Source organism: Tympanuchus pallidicinctus, unplaced genomic scaffold (assembly GCF_026119805.1).
Source record: "Tympanuchus pallidicinctus isolate F22 unplaced genomic scaffold, pur_lepc_1.0 scaffold15, whole genome shotgun sequence".
Lineage (NCBI taxonomy): Eukaryota > Metazoa > Chordata > Aves > Galliformes > Phasianidae > Tympanuchus > Tympanuchus pallidicinctus.
In genome coordinates this window covers 29,416,732-29,430,998 of record NW_026294669.1, presented here as the reverse complement: position 1 = coordinate 29,430,998, position 14,267 = coordinate 29,416,732, and the positions used below count along the sequence as shown (strand labels likewise).

General features: G+C 44.1%; 1 protein-coding gene across 1 annotated transcript; it reads right to left on the bottom strand.

Moving 5' to 3' along the window:
* Nucleotides 1–271: 271 nt before the first annotated feature.
* On the bottom strand, nt 272–14,185 carry NEMP2 (nuclear envelope integral membrane protein 2). The gene is made up of 9 exons (XM_052676024.1): nt 14,058–14,185; nt 11,790–11,905; nt 10,383–10,611; nt 10,132–10,204; nt 8,888–8,981; nt 8,132–8,246; nt 7,299–7,524; nt 4,939–5,115; nt 272–2,811 (listed from the first exon to the last, which is right to left on the bottom strand). The coding sequence occupies exons 1-9, from the start codon at nt 14,143–14,145 to the stop codon at nt 2,586–2,588; spliced, it is 1,344 nt and encodes a 447-aa protein (XP_052531984.1). The 5' UTR covers nt 14,146–14,185; the 3' UTR covers nt 272–2,585.
* Between the last annotated feature and the right edge of the window lie 82 nt (nt 14,186–14,267).

Sequence of the window (14,267 nt, the reverse complement as noted above, 5' to 3'; positions counted from 1 at the left end):
TTGTATGCATACAAAAGCTGTGACAAAGAGATCTTTGGGACTAAGTTTTGCTCTGAGGTTCTGATGTGTCATGAATGGAGAAATGGAATGGCAGACTCCTCCAGGAGGATGGGCATGAAGGAGGACTGTTGTGGAGCAGGCACAGCAAACACCCAGCTGGGGTTTCTTAAATCTGCAGTGGTGGAGGGAAGTTGAGGACATCCACACACGCCTTCACTTGGCTCCTTGTCTTGTTCTTTTCACAGTGACTGCGTAAGGGCAGAGAACCACGTCTTGGAAAAGTACTTTTATTTAAAAATGTTGAAAGTAAAAGACAGTAGGTGAGAATGGTGCACCACGAATACAAAACAAATACAACATTTTAACTCTTAACATGGTGAAACAGGAGATAAACATAACTCATCCTTTGTTAAGGACAGTAGGCTTCTATCATAGGTAAGGCAGTGGATTAACATCAAGATTCTGTTCCCAGATCTTCCATTTGAACTCTGGATAACACTTACTGGTATGGTTTCTGTTCATCTATGTAATCTCCATGCATCAGAGCACCGCTGAGCAAGTAAACTCACTGCTGGCAAAGGGCTAGAGGGACAGCAGTTGATTTTGGAAGGCTTTGTTTGTGAAATGCTTCCCATGTTAGAACAGACTGGGGAGGATTTTTAAGGTCAGTATCAGCTGCACTAAAGCAGTCATCTTTCTGGTATGCTGCTGCACTTCTGCTTTGGATGGCCTTAGTGGTTCCCTGCTCCACTTTGGATAGTATTTACCCACATGTTGAATTTTGGAACTACAAGAAAATGTTTGCTTCCTTCCCACCCCCTTTGGAATGGATGTACCTGGTGTTGCCCTTTAACAATTCAGCAAAAGGGAAAGTGTCTGACAAATGTCACTGCCCACTTTGTTTGGGCTTTTCCATTTAGTTATCATGTAAGTAAAAGGTTATTTTAATGTAGTTTCTGACTACTGTGTAAGAAGTATACATACAATATACTTACAAGAGGATCATTTCTGCTGCAATAGTGGAAGGAATTGCAAAGAAGTTATGGGTTTAAGCTAGGATGAATCTGATTCTCCTGCTTGGCCTCAAATTATATGGATGGAAGATATGGCCAGCTAAAAAGAGACAAAGTTATTTCTTACAGAAAATAACTCCTTACCAGAGACAGTGCCCACCTGGGCAATCCTGCCTTCTGAGTGTGGCTGCTAATTCCACTGGATTTGGTAGTAGCAACCTCTCTTAGGGTGGTTTTTAATGGTTGTGGCCTTTCTGAACAGAGTTCTCTTGTTATTTAGTTATTTTTATTTTAATATTGTGGACTTCCAAGCGAACGTAGTTTGAAGCACCTGCTTGACACAGTTTCTCTCCCTTAAACATGCTACAGAACATGCATATATGCCACAAAAAGGAGTTAGGTGTCTCTTGACTGTACAGTGGAAGACTTCTTTCCACAATGAAGCAATCTTGGAGCAACTGAAGGAGGGGCTATCTAAATGATGCTTTCAAACAGAGACTGGGTCATGTTTTATGCAGAGGAGCTCTCAGAATGCAGTACTATTAGAGAGGCAGCATGTTTTCTCCCTTGACCAGAGATAGACAGTAGGGAAACTCACACTGCTGAGGTCCTGCTGCATCTCTGGGCACATTAAGAAGGCAGCCCTTCAACCGCTGATACGTTCTGCAGATGATGAGAGAATTAACGGTCTGGTGCTCTCTGCAGTCTGGAGACAGCAAAGGAAAACAGTGAAATGAGGACAAGGGGTCAGTCTGAAGAAATAAAGAGAATGATCTCTGCAGGTGGATGAACCAGGGGGACCACCTGCAGTTGTCAAAGATGGAGAAGGAAAGGCCTGTGGAATGGGGAAGAAGAGTGTGCGAGGAAACGAAGACGTGTAAAGAACAAGGTACAGCAGGACCACAGTGCAGAGTCCAGGAATACAACAATTAAAAGCAGATGGGTGAAAAATGAGGCAGGAGTTTAAAAAGTAAGAGGAGCTTAGAACAAAAGGGGGAGGTTAAAGTGAAGCTAGCAGATAGCAAGCTGAGCCAGAAGAGCAAACAAATGTCACTCAGCTGTGTTAAACCTGTGGATCTCTATCACTGAAAAGTCAGATGAGCAGTAAAGTGATTATCAGCAAACTAAGAACATTATTAAATTTGCTAATATTTAGGGTACTTCATGAAAATAGAGCTCTAATAATGGCTTCCTCTCCCTCTAGTGCTCAGCACAGAGGACTTGACAATGAGCAGGGCCTAGATGCTCTGTCGTTTAGAGGTAGTATCCTTGGCAAAGGAAGGCATTGTGGTGGGACAGGCTGCTGTCTGTACCTGCTTTGGAAATAAGCAACGCTTCCCAGTTCAAGCACTGATAGTGTGACATCCTCTTCGCTTGAGCAGTCCCTGTGGTTTCTTTCTGTTGCTCTAATTGTGCAATATCAGTGATGCAGGAAACTGTTTTTGAAAAATACTTGTTTGTCCCCAAGCATCCACAAGAAATCACCAGAAGTGAGTTCTTGGTCTGCAAACCTTCCTTTGCAGGATGAATGTGTTTTCCCCTCTCTCCCTTTTTTAGGGTAATTTCCAAAGCTCAGAGCAGCTCAGTAGCATATGGAAATGAAATCTGTTCATGTATTTCATCTTCATTCTCATGGTCTTCTTCGTGGATGTAGCTGGTTGTCTCATCTTGGTCAGACTCTGTCCTCGTCTCAAAGAGCTGCTCTTCCAGGAAGGAGCTCCCAATGCCGTATTCCTCATCGTGTGCCTTTGTTTCTGCAGGTGAGACGTGGGGAGATCCCAAAACAAAACCTGCAAACCTGCCAAAGTTTGAAAGGGAGAAATGATCAGTTTGGAAATGGAAAAAACGCTGCAGATATGGGGGGAAGCAGGCAATTAAGCAGGGCTGATGTGAGGGTGTGTCTAGAGACAGTGCAGGTCACCCCTGAAGCTGTAGAATGAGCTACAGTGTCGTGTAAAATAGAGAGTGAAGAGTGACAAAAGGATGATGACACCCCTGAAGATTTGCTCCCCTGCCTCATCTTCCTTTCTGTCTTCAGTCCTTCCTACACAAGTAACTCTTGTTCTTTCTGGAGGCCATCTGCAGAGTCTTGTGATTAAGCAAGATCCGACTTCATTTTTTTTCTTCATTGCTTGTGGGGTAATCCAGAGTAAAGCGCCTCTATCACTGAATAGATTGTGTTTGAATTTCTTAATTAAAAGCTGTAGAGTACTGGGGACAAAGTCTGTAAGAATTTCAGGTGAGTTGATACTGCTAATGATGGGGAAATGGTGAGAACTTAGCACTCCCACATTCCTGTGCTATCACCTTACTCCTGGTGCTGCACGCATGCTCCAGGCAAGCTGAACTGAAGCCCTGAAAGAACTCCTGCTTTTGGTTAACTGAGTTGCAGACTGGGAAAACTGCATCTGCTCCAGGTGAACTCCAAACAGGAGGTTTAGCTGAACAAAGCACCAACTTATCACTTCCTACATTTCAGTTCACCGCAAATCTTACTTGCAGTGGACAACTATACTGAAGATGCAGAATGGAACTGGAGGTTTCTGGCAAGCTCATGGGAACAGACGGCAGTTCTGACACCTGGGTAAGTGTCGACAGCATCAGAGAAATGTAAGAAAAAGGAACTGCAGCTACATTCTGCATCAGTTCTGGTAAACTGATCAATAATTTGCATTTTAGACTTGAACATTTCTGCAAGATGAATGGTGTCACCTCGTTCTTCTTGGAAGCGCTGTAAGTCTATATGGAGAACAGGGTGGGGCTGGATCTGTTTCATAGGTTTGCCTATGTGCTAAACTTATCTTCCATAGGAAGTTTAAAGGGATATTAAATGTAAAATCAGACTTCTGGTTCTTTAAATTTTTGTATTTTTATAGGAACAACTTAGAAGAATATTAACTAAGTAATGACTATAAAAAGAGTGTGTCTAAGTTACTTGCTCTGTGTGGTTTTTTTGTTAACAGTACTGCAGTGAATTTTCACTTTTCGTATCTTTTAATCATGCTACAGAAGGCAAGTATCTTAGCAAACATCAGTTCAACAGTTAATCTCTAAAACCTGACAGAGAGATTGTGTGCCTGTCCAAAGAAGATGCAGTTTCTAAAATTAGTTTTTATTGATCCAATTCCAAGCTGACTGGGGCTACTTTGAAGTCGTGACGTTTGGTTCTGTGTTAGAAGCCAAGTCTTTGTGGCTGGCTGAGATGTGAAACTGTGCTCCTGGTATCTTCAGGTTTTGACTTTGAAGGAAATGTACTGAGATTATGGTTAATTTTATATTCTGCAAGATTTCCTGGCTACATTAATCTGACTCCTTCACAACCTGTATTTGTCTTACATTTGTCGCTGAAGCTCTATCTGGAGTAGCTCTTCTACCTGCCATCCTGTTTGGGTGCAGACCCTGGTATTTCGCAGTCTTAAGTACTGGTTGATACTTCAAGTAAAAGGTTTGCTTGGCTGTGCAGACTGGCAGTCGAAGAGCTTAACGCAGCAAATGCCTGAGCATGTATCTTCAGACTGCCCTGATTTTGCTCAGTGTAGAAGTGTAGTGCTGTAAAAGTTGAAGAAAGGGGCAAGTCAGTGGTTAGATGGTGACCTGGGTCACCATGTCGGAACTTGCTTAGGCACTGTAGGAAGCCTGTACCTTTCAGAGAAAGCTGCCACTACCATGAATTAGCTGTGTCCCTCTGCAAGCTCCCAGAGTTATTTATGGTCAGAGAGGATCAAACAGGGTTTAATACCACAAGCAAGTGGTATCCTTTAGAGATGTGGCTGCAATCTTTAGTAGCACTGTTCAGGTAGATAAAACTAGCCCCATGTTTTACTGCATGCAAGACATAAATTCACCTGGAATAGTGCCTGAATTAGTATGCGAGTTTGCTGTCTAACCAAGTGTTTCCTCTCTTAGAAAAGCCACATCTTCTTACCTGTGTGGGGACTGGAGTTTGGATACTGCCAACCATGATGAGAAGTCAGGGTTCTTGCAGAACGAGCGCAGCTCCTCCAGAGCTCTGACAGTTTCTGTTTCACCTTGTTCTCGATATTCTTCTTCAGTAAGGCATCTGACCACTAACTTTTTTGATTGAAAGTGATTCTTCATTTTTCTAAAATGAAATGAAATAGCAGTTAGTATTTCTGAAGTCTTCTGGCATATAATGATAGCCCATCCGTTTTCTCTACTATCTGCTATGAACGTGCTTCAATCACGTTTATCCTATGAAGAAAAGCTACAAGCTTGTGTTAACGTTTCAGGATGCTTTGTGTTTGCAAGGCTGCTTACTCTAGGTCTCATCCAGCATTCCACAGAATGAGGCTTCCTTACTGTATACGCATAGACTAAAATCTCAGAAGAGATGTCTACTTGCTCAGCCATTTTTAGGTGCAGCATGCAAAATGAGTCTCTACAGAAACACGGGCTGAATCAAAACCCAGCGTGCATATTTTAAATTTAAAGATAAGCAATGCTCTTACAAGTTGTTCATGTTGTTTACTAGATAGCTTAAATCTTGCTTCAAATTACAAAACTGAGTAGTCTGAGGCCAAAATGTTTACAATCTGATGTTTTTTTAGCTGCTGCGTAGCGACGTATAATATAATTAGGTATCAATTAGAAAGCGTGCCATGTTCTGTTCCCTTCTGTCGACTGCTTTCCATTTAAATGTTGTCATGAGTTAAGATAAGCAAGGGCTGGATGCCCATAAAACTTTCAGCTCTGTATAAAAACACCTGCTCCAACCAGCAGCACTCAGCTTTCCTCCTTATTTCTCCACAAAGAAAGAATGAACTGCAGCCCTTGGTCAGGTCAAGTGCCAAAGGTCTTGCTGGCTTAGTGGAATCAGTGCTAATCTTAATAATTAAAGCTAGATTCTTAACAGTTTTGATACATCTGTTGCTCTGAGCTGTGTATCAGGCATCATGGCCTCACTGCTTGGTGCTACCATTTAGTGTTTCAAGAGAGGAAAGAAAAGCTTTTTTATTCTCTTAAGGAAGATTTGTAGTGCCATATTTCGGTATGCTCTATGGAAGCATCAATTCATTGAAAATGAGAAGGGATTCTACCCTGAGAAAATCCACAGTGTTTAATGGTAAAACAGGTTTGTTGTGACTTCTGTGAGCTCCTAGTCATGTCTTACTGATTTCAGAGCAAATGGAACCTGCTTACATTAGGACAGTATTGACAGTGCGTTGCTGCTGAAACACTGCTTCTCAGCTGCTGGCAAAATCGGCTCTTGATAAATGAAAAATTCCAACTAAAATAAATAATACTTCAGCACGGACCATGCTGCACCATCTGAAAAGAGCAGAGGAGCAAAGCGGTATGTTCTTCAAACACTAAGCATGGCGTGAGACTAAAAGATAAACTGTTTCTTACTCTTTTAGTTATCTTGGTTCTAACCTTTGCCTGCTCGTGGTTCTTAAGAGGTTCAGCAGAAGTCTACAGCTGTGGAACAGTCTGCACTTAGAGTGTCATCACTGGAGGTAACAAGCAGCTGTAAACTGTGAGGGCTTTTTAGAATCTTCATTTGAGTGTTACATCTGTGATAAAACATGCTTTAAATTCAAGGATGAGCAAACATGTTGTTCCCATATTGCTAACAGAAGTACTTAGCAAACTAAGATCTACATCCCGAAAGCAGTTCCAACTTCAAATGCCACAACGTAAGTGGAGCACATACAGGGAATACAGGGGGGAATACAGGGAGGAATGTCTCCACAGTGACAACTGACTGTTTCCACGTACTAAGGATAGACACACGTATCTGTGATGATATCCCTGGAGAACTAAAATCAATGGGAACCACTGTTTTGGTGGAAACAGCTTTTTAGTCTCTGAACACTAATATTGAAAGCTATCTAACTTATGAAGGACTGTCCGTTTCTAACATGCACTTCCATCCTGTACGATTCAGTACCTGCAGGTTTTCTTGCACTGTGTGAAACCAAAGCACTATTGCTGCAGTCTGATCAAGCAAACAGAAATGTTTTGGTTGCCATATGCTGCAGACTAGAAGGTGCTACTTTTGTACTTAAGAGCGCAGTCATATTTCTCCATTTCCCATAGAACACAATTTGTATTTGTAACTGCCAAACAGAAAGTAATTACATGTCTTTCTTGGGGATTTAGACTTCTTCCACTGCAGCTTTACATTTGCTTAAAAAAAAAAAAAAAGGCAATAGAAATTTACCAATTATCCAAGTGTAAGGAAGTGTAAGGCTTTTTTTCATTATTAGCAGTAAAGTTTCCTGGCCATAAAGGGACATGGGACATTCATAAATACATACGCACCTGCCTATGTGCCAGGCAGCACCAAGGGGATAACCCAGGCCTTTGGAGCACAGCATGGCTGCTATTACTGCATATGCAACTTGAGGTATGGTGACACCACAGTAAATGAAAACAAAGGCTGTTAACTGCAGTGTCCACGTGAACAAGGTTATACTCAGTTCACTGGTAAGCGGTCCGTGCTGATAGCAAGTGGCAAAACTGATAGTTCCAACAGCCACAAAGTACCCTGTGGAAACACGAAACAATGTCATGGAGGAACAGATGGAAACTACCCTTCTGAACTTTACTAGCTGGTTGACTAAGCTTGCAAATGCTGAGTAGCACAGCGTGCTGGTTTTGTGCTTGTAGTTACCTGCATTATGTTGTACGAGCTGTGCATTCTAGAGGCTTACGGGTAATGCTGAAAGAGCTGCACATGAGCTCTCTTCCACGTAAGAAAGCTGAGGCAGGTGCCAGAGCAATAGATTTGCCAAGCAGTTTGCAGTTTGTGCTTCCAGTTCCCATATTCAGCAAAATGTAAGTCATCGTAGCTGCCCTTTTGCTGTCATAGGGAGAGCACGCTATGGCAAATCAATGACAACTTAATGCAAAGTCTGCTGTTTCAGCTGCTCCTGGCCCACTAGATCAAACTCTTCATTTAATGATATAATGTGAGTAAATACTTAGTGAGTGAATTAGAAACTTTTGGAATATTAGAGCATTTCTGGCTCGGGAGAAAAAAAATAATCCATAAATGAGTTGCAGTAACTTTTCTTTTATCTTAATGGGCAGGTGTTCATCTAACCACCAAATTATCCAAAAGCGCACTGCAGATTTCAGTTTGACATTCTTACCCAACAAGTAGATCCTGTGTTCAGACCACAACCACCGCATATTCTCTTTGAAACAGTAGATAAGATAGAGAGAGGACATCCAGCAGCCACTCAATAGTATCCAGAAGGTGCTGCGCTGGAAATTGACAAAATAAAAACGGGAAAAAAAGTCTAGGAGTCTCAGTCAGACTCAGGACCGTGGCGTGCACAGGAATTCACAGGCAAAAACAAATGTGGTTCTGGCAGACCTGCAGGCTTCTGCTCTGTGTGACTTGAACTACACGGTGCTCTGCTGCAAGTACACAGCATCAAGTTTGAGCAGAGCAGCTGCACCTCTTGTCTTTGCTGTATCTCAGTGTCATGACCTAAGTTTCCTGAACTGTATTTTCAATTAACGTAACTCAGCAATACCGGAACAATGCACAGAGATCAAGATTTGGTGAAAGAAAAATTCAGATCTCCTTACAATTAATTCCCTGCTGAATGGAAGAAAATCTGTCCCAACTGCCACTAAGATTACATTTTGATTTAGATTGATTCATATACTCAAAAGCAAGCTTAGCTCCAGTCCAATAAACTTGCACCAACACTCTCCTTCCACTCGGCAGCAAGCTAATTAGAACTTGATTCTGACCTAATTATATTTACTTGACTCCCACACCCATTTCAGTGGAGTTCCCCAGACAGAGCAACGTCAGAATCTGGCCTTGGACTCCTCACTTCCTCTATTATTATAATGATAATAATTATTACTTTGTTTTACAAATGTAGATTTACCCTTGGAATAAATCTTTTAAGTGCCAGCAGGACAAAAATTAACAGAGCAAGAATGCCCAGTATTATTCCAGACAGGTAAAAGAAGTTGGTGCTCCTGGAAGAAAACAAGAGAGAATGTTGTAAGAAGTATTTTCCAAGTAGTGAGTGGTTAAAAATGCCAACATTTGTAAAGACAGAAGCAATCTTCAGTAAGAACACAACTATAAGTCAGTTATACAGGTAATAGGTTTGGTTTAGATTTTAAATTCATGTTAAAAAAAAAAAAAAAAAAAAGGAAAAAATCCAATTACTACTATAAAATCACTGAAACTGTTACCAGACTGTTTATTGGAACAGACTGCCCAGAGAGGTAGGGAATGCCCCATCCATGGAGACATTCAAGATCAGGCTGGATGGGGCTCTGAGCACTCTGATCTAGTGTAGGTGTCCCTGTCCATTGCAGGGGTGATGGACTAGATGGCCTTTAAGAGTCCCTTTCAATTCTGAGGATTCTATGATAGGCTTTTGTCACATCATTTTCTTATGAACACCGTGGTTCTGTATGCTTCAGTGCTGCAAGAATAGGCTTATATATTTAAAAGTGGGGAAAAAAGCAAGTTTTTCTAAGTTGACATATTGATAAAAATCTGACTTAAAAATATGATTTGGTTAAATCTGAAAACTGCTGCTGCTCTGCTTGTTCTAAAGGTCTCTCCTGCCAATTACTTTGTGATTCATTTTGAAGTCATGGTTCAGGTGATTTGCTATGCCAGTAAGAATCCTCCCTTACGGGCTACGCAAGGGTGCATCAAAAGAATGGTGAGGAAAGGCTGGCACGAAGGCGGAGGCAGGCCAGGCCCTAGAGGACCTCACCCCAAGCGTTCTGCCTGCAGCAAGGCACCAGTTATAAGCTGTGCAGCATCCCTCAGCTGCTGCTAACCTCAGTGGCCTACAGAAAGGAGAGGATTTTCCTGAATCCACACTCTTGCTCTCTGAGGACTGGCTTGGTGTCACCCAGCGCAGGATGTTACAATACATAGAACCCTAATGCAGTTTTATGGCAGAAGCTCCCAGGTAAATCAGTCTGTCCCCACAGAAATGCTACAAATATCCGTCATAGATATTCATATATTTAATATATGTTTAGATATACATTCATTTCCTTATTTCACTTTCCCAGAGACCTGTGCCTTCAGCTCTGAGAACAGACCAAAGCTGCACAGACTCTGGGAAAGAAACATGAAAGCGCAGCAGCCAGTACTCACCTGCTCAGACTGTTTGCAAAATGGAACAGAAAAATTCCAGCTACAAACAAAAACAAGAGCTTTCCATCTAGCACTAAAAAGGGGAAAAAGAAAACAAACAGAAAGGGGCTTTAGACTAACTCATTCTGAAACACTGATTATATTCAATATCAGCAGACAAGCTTCAGGCCTCTTACAGAAGGGATGGTACAGGCAGTAATGCTGGCAATACCAATCTATCTGTAATGTAAACAGGAAGCTGTTTTACTTACTTTCTCGTGTTATGCTCACAGTGTACAGTTCTTCCTGGAAGGGCTGTATTCTGAAGCAGAAGTCCTCTCCATATTGCTTTACCTTTAAGAGAGTTTCTGTAGATGTCTCTGGTTGCCAGAATATTTGAACAGCACAGGCAGCAAACTCGAACACAGTTTCTGAATTCTGACAGTTGCTTTTTTCTGGAGTAGGCACAAACCTGAATGTTTTTGTGCTGTTTATTTTTACCTAAATCAAACAATAAGACAGAGTTGTAGCTCAGAATCACTGTGGTATTTGTTTTGTGAGATGCACAGCATGTACACCGTGCATATGCGAATGAAGATCAGCACAGAAAGTAATGTCACTACAATTTTTAGTTGTTTAATATTGGTTATTAGTACTGTGCAAATATTGTTTGGGCCTTACGGCGTGACTCAGAGAACTCGGTGTCAGCACAGTTGTATCCAAAGCCCTGCCTCCACACGCAGGCTCTGGGGGTTTGGTTCCACCACACTCGCCCATGCACACAGTTCTAACAAAACCCAGTGTCTGACAGACCATGGTTTCTTCTGTAAATGTTTATTCTCTTTCACATTCCCCTCCTTAACCTAACAACCTGTACTGCTTTTCTTGTAGATAACAATGCAATGTGTGTATGAGGGACAGAGGGGTAAAGAACAGAACAAGACATGTTCCACCTCCAGGTCTGAGAGCCAGCTTCTCCAGCAAACACAGCAAAATTGCTCCCTTCCGTTGTCCAGTACAGCTGCCCAGGAAGAACAGAACCAAACATACTCCTCTACTTCCTTACCCTGTTATTGTCTCTAGTGGCATGAGATTTTTATATTGTTCTGCTGTTACTAAGCACGTTTCTTTTAAGGTGATCCTCCGAGCCAAATGAAAAAACAGCCAGAATTTGTCTACTTTGTCTAACTTTCAGAGTAACAACCTGACACACCTTTTGTTCATACCCTTCCTCATTCCCCTCTGGAGCTGTAAGCAGTTGGCTTTACTCTTCTTGTAGATAATAATGCAATTTTTATGTTATGGACAGAAGAGGGATGCTACAATACATGGTTCACAGCAATGTATTTTATCTTTAAATTTAGAAGTTGTGTAAAGATGTTTGGAGGTGCAAAAATCCTTGTTGAGGTTAACAACGGTCCATTAGTATGAAAGATGTGCATCAAAATAAGGGAGTTAATGTTTGTTTGGCATCCCCCTGTGACACTGTAAGTCTGCCTGACATCCTCCTAATAAGGGGAAAGCAGTTTGGGTGTGTTTGGGGTGAAGGATCGCAGTGCTGTACTTTTATGGTGCTCTGAGGTGCTGCTTTGATCTTGATAACTGGTCATGTACATAGCTGAGAAAAGGCCACGGGCTGCATATGGAACATGTGGATGATCCTCAAAAGGAGCTCTTACCTGCAAAGTTGACCAAATGTACTGTAAGTGCATGATTCTGTTTTGCACGTAACAAAAGCAGTCTTCTTGCAGTTTCTGGATGGCATTCCCCTCTTCCAGAAAGCTACAGCTTCCACCTGATGAGGGAAAGTTCACTTTAAATGTGTACAAAATATAAATATGTAATATTCTTTTTTTTTTTTTTAATAAATCACAAGCAATTTGCAGATAATAGAACATAAAGACTAGGCTGCAGGGTAGCACGTTCGGCATGATTTAGACGAGAATTCAAATGACACATCTAATCAACTAATTTAGGCTCTAACTAAACTGCAACACCTTGGGGGAAAAAAAAAAATAATGCATGGTGAGGTTTTTTACAAATGCAATCAGTGAAAGCTTGGCATCTCTGCCCGTGTTTTCGTGGCGCAGGACCAGGCCTCTGGGCCAAATTCCCTGCTGGTGCATGTGGGTGTAGCCCCACTGTCATTGAGGCTTTCTTTACCAATGCTGCATGTAACTGTGGGAGCACCAGCAGGTGAACAGGCTCACGTCCTGCAGTCACCCAACACGTGACACTGCGCTCACTGCAGGCAGAGCACTTGTTCTCTTCCAACACGGTTCTCACGGTAAAGCATGGAACTCTTCCTCATTTCTACCTTCAACTGTGCTCCCCTGATGTGGTCCAGCCGCGTGTCAGTATGGTAACTGTGCTGACAGCTCCCAGCGGTCTGGAGACAGGGAGAGTGCAGCTCTCCTGAAACGTAAGTGACCCCCTGTGCCTTTTGGGAGAAAGGCCCCTGACTCATCCATGGAGCAGGCTTTCCAGAATGGCATGAAATCCTGTCTGTGCACCAACATCTGCCCTACAGCGCCTTACTGCAGCGCTCCAGGAACGTAATTAAAGAGCAGAATAAATGAAATGAATGCAGATCAGAACAGAGGGAGTCATCTGGCTCTCTGAATAGAAAACGTAGGGCCAAGCCAAGCTCAGCAGTAACTGCTGAAACAGTCTCCTAATCTCTCAACCGCCAAGTAAGCACTTGGCCAGAGCAAACCACCAGTGCAAACTCAGTCTGGACAGAATACTGCTGGCAGGTACAGGCCTGCCCCAGCTCTGTACAGAGCTAAGCCCAGCCTAAATTGTTTTCTTAACAATTTAATTAAACCAATTAAAAATACTTGCATGCATGTTCTTATCTAAGTTTATTAAAGCCATCCTAGAATTAGAATGTGTCTACAGACGATCCTGCTGAAGTATATTGGTTTCAGCTTTCAGTGTGGGCATTTTTATTGTGAAGTTTTGAACAACTGCTCGTCATCCCAAATCCCACAGCAGGAAGTGCAGTACTTCAGATGGGCTGAGTGCCGCTCTCCTCAGGCACTGAGATGCACAGGGCTGAAAGGAGGCAGGATAAGTCCTGGGAGCTTCCATGTGAGAGGTGAAACAACTCTGGGGGTTACACATGGCTCCTGCAGACCTGAATCACGGTTCTGGGGCCAACAAGTCAGGGAGGTTGTCTCTCCCTCTACTCTACTCTACGTGAGGCCAGTGTACATCACCACATCCAGTTCAAAAAAGGCAGGCATCTCCTAGAGAGTCCAGCTGAGGGTCACAAAGGTGAGCAGGGGCCTGGAGCACCTCCCATACAAGGAAAGGCTGAAAGACCTGAGGCTGTTTGGCCTGGAGAAGAGAAGGCTGGGGGTGGCCCTAACTGCTCATAAATATCTGAGGCGCAGAAGTCAGGTGGATGGGGCTGGGCTCTTTTTGGTGGCGTGCAGCAATAGAACAAGGGCTAACGGGAACAGACTGGAATGTGGGAAGTTCCATACGAACACAAAGGGGATCTTTGTTGTCAGTGGCAGAGCTCAGCAACAGGCTGCCCGGAGGCTGTAGGGTCCCTTCTCTGGACGTACTCAGGATCTCCCGGACGCCCATCTGTGCGAGCTGGGGGAAGGGGGAAGGATGGGGTGATCCCAGAGCTCCCTCCTGACCTCTGCACTGCCGCGATTCCGGCTCCTGCAGCCACAGAGCGGCTCTGCGTTCAGCCGTCCCGCACCGAGCTTCCCAGCAGCCCGAGCCGCAGCGCCGTTCTCCGCCCGCAGCCCCTAGGCCGCAGCCCGAGGTGCGCTCAGCTCAGCCCCGCCCGGCCCGGCCCAGCAGGCCCTGCCCGGGGAGGCGCGCGAGGAGTAAAACCATTCCGGGCGCCGCTTCCCGGAGGCGGCCCCGGCCGCAACCTCACCCCCCGGCCCCGCCCGACCCTCCCGGCAGAAAGGGAAGGCCCGTACCTGCGGCCGGCACCGCCCCGGCCAGCGCCAGCAGGAGCAGCCTCAACCCCAGCCCCGGACGGGCCCAGGGCGGCCGCCGCGGGCCCATGCGGTGGCTCCGGCTCCGCCTCCAACGGCCCGGCGAGAGGGCGGCGAGGGCGGGCCGGTGCCGGCGGGGGCGGCCACGGCCACGAGGGCGGGCGTGTTGCGGGGATGGTTGCGTGCTGGGCC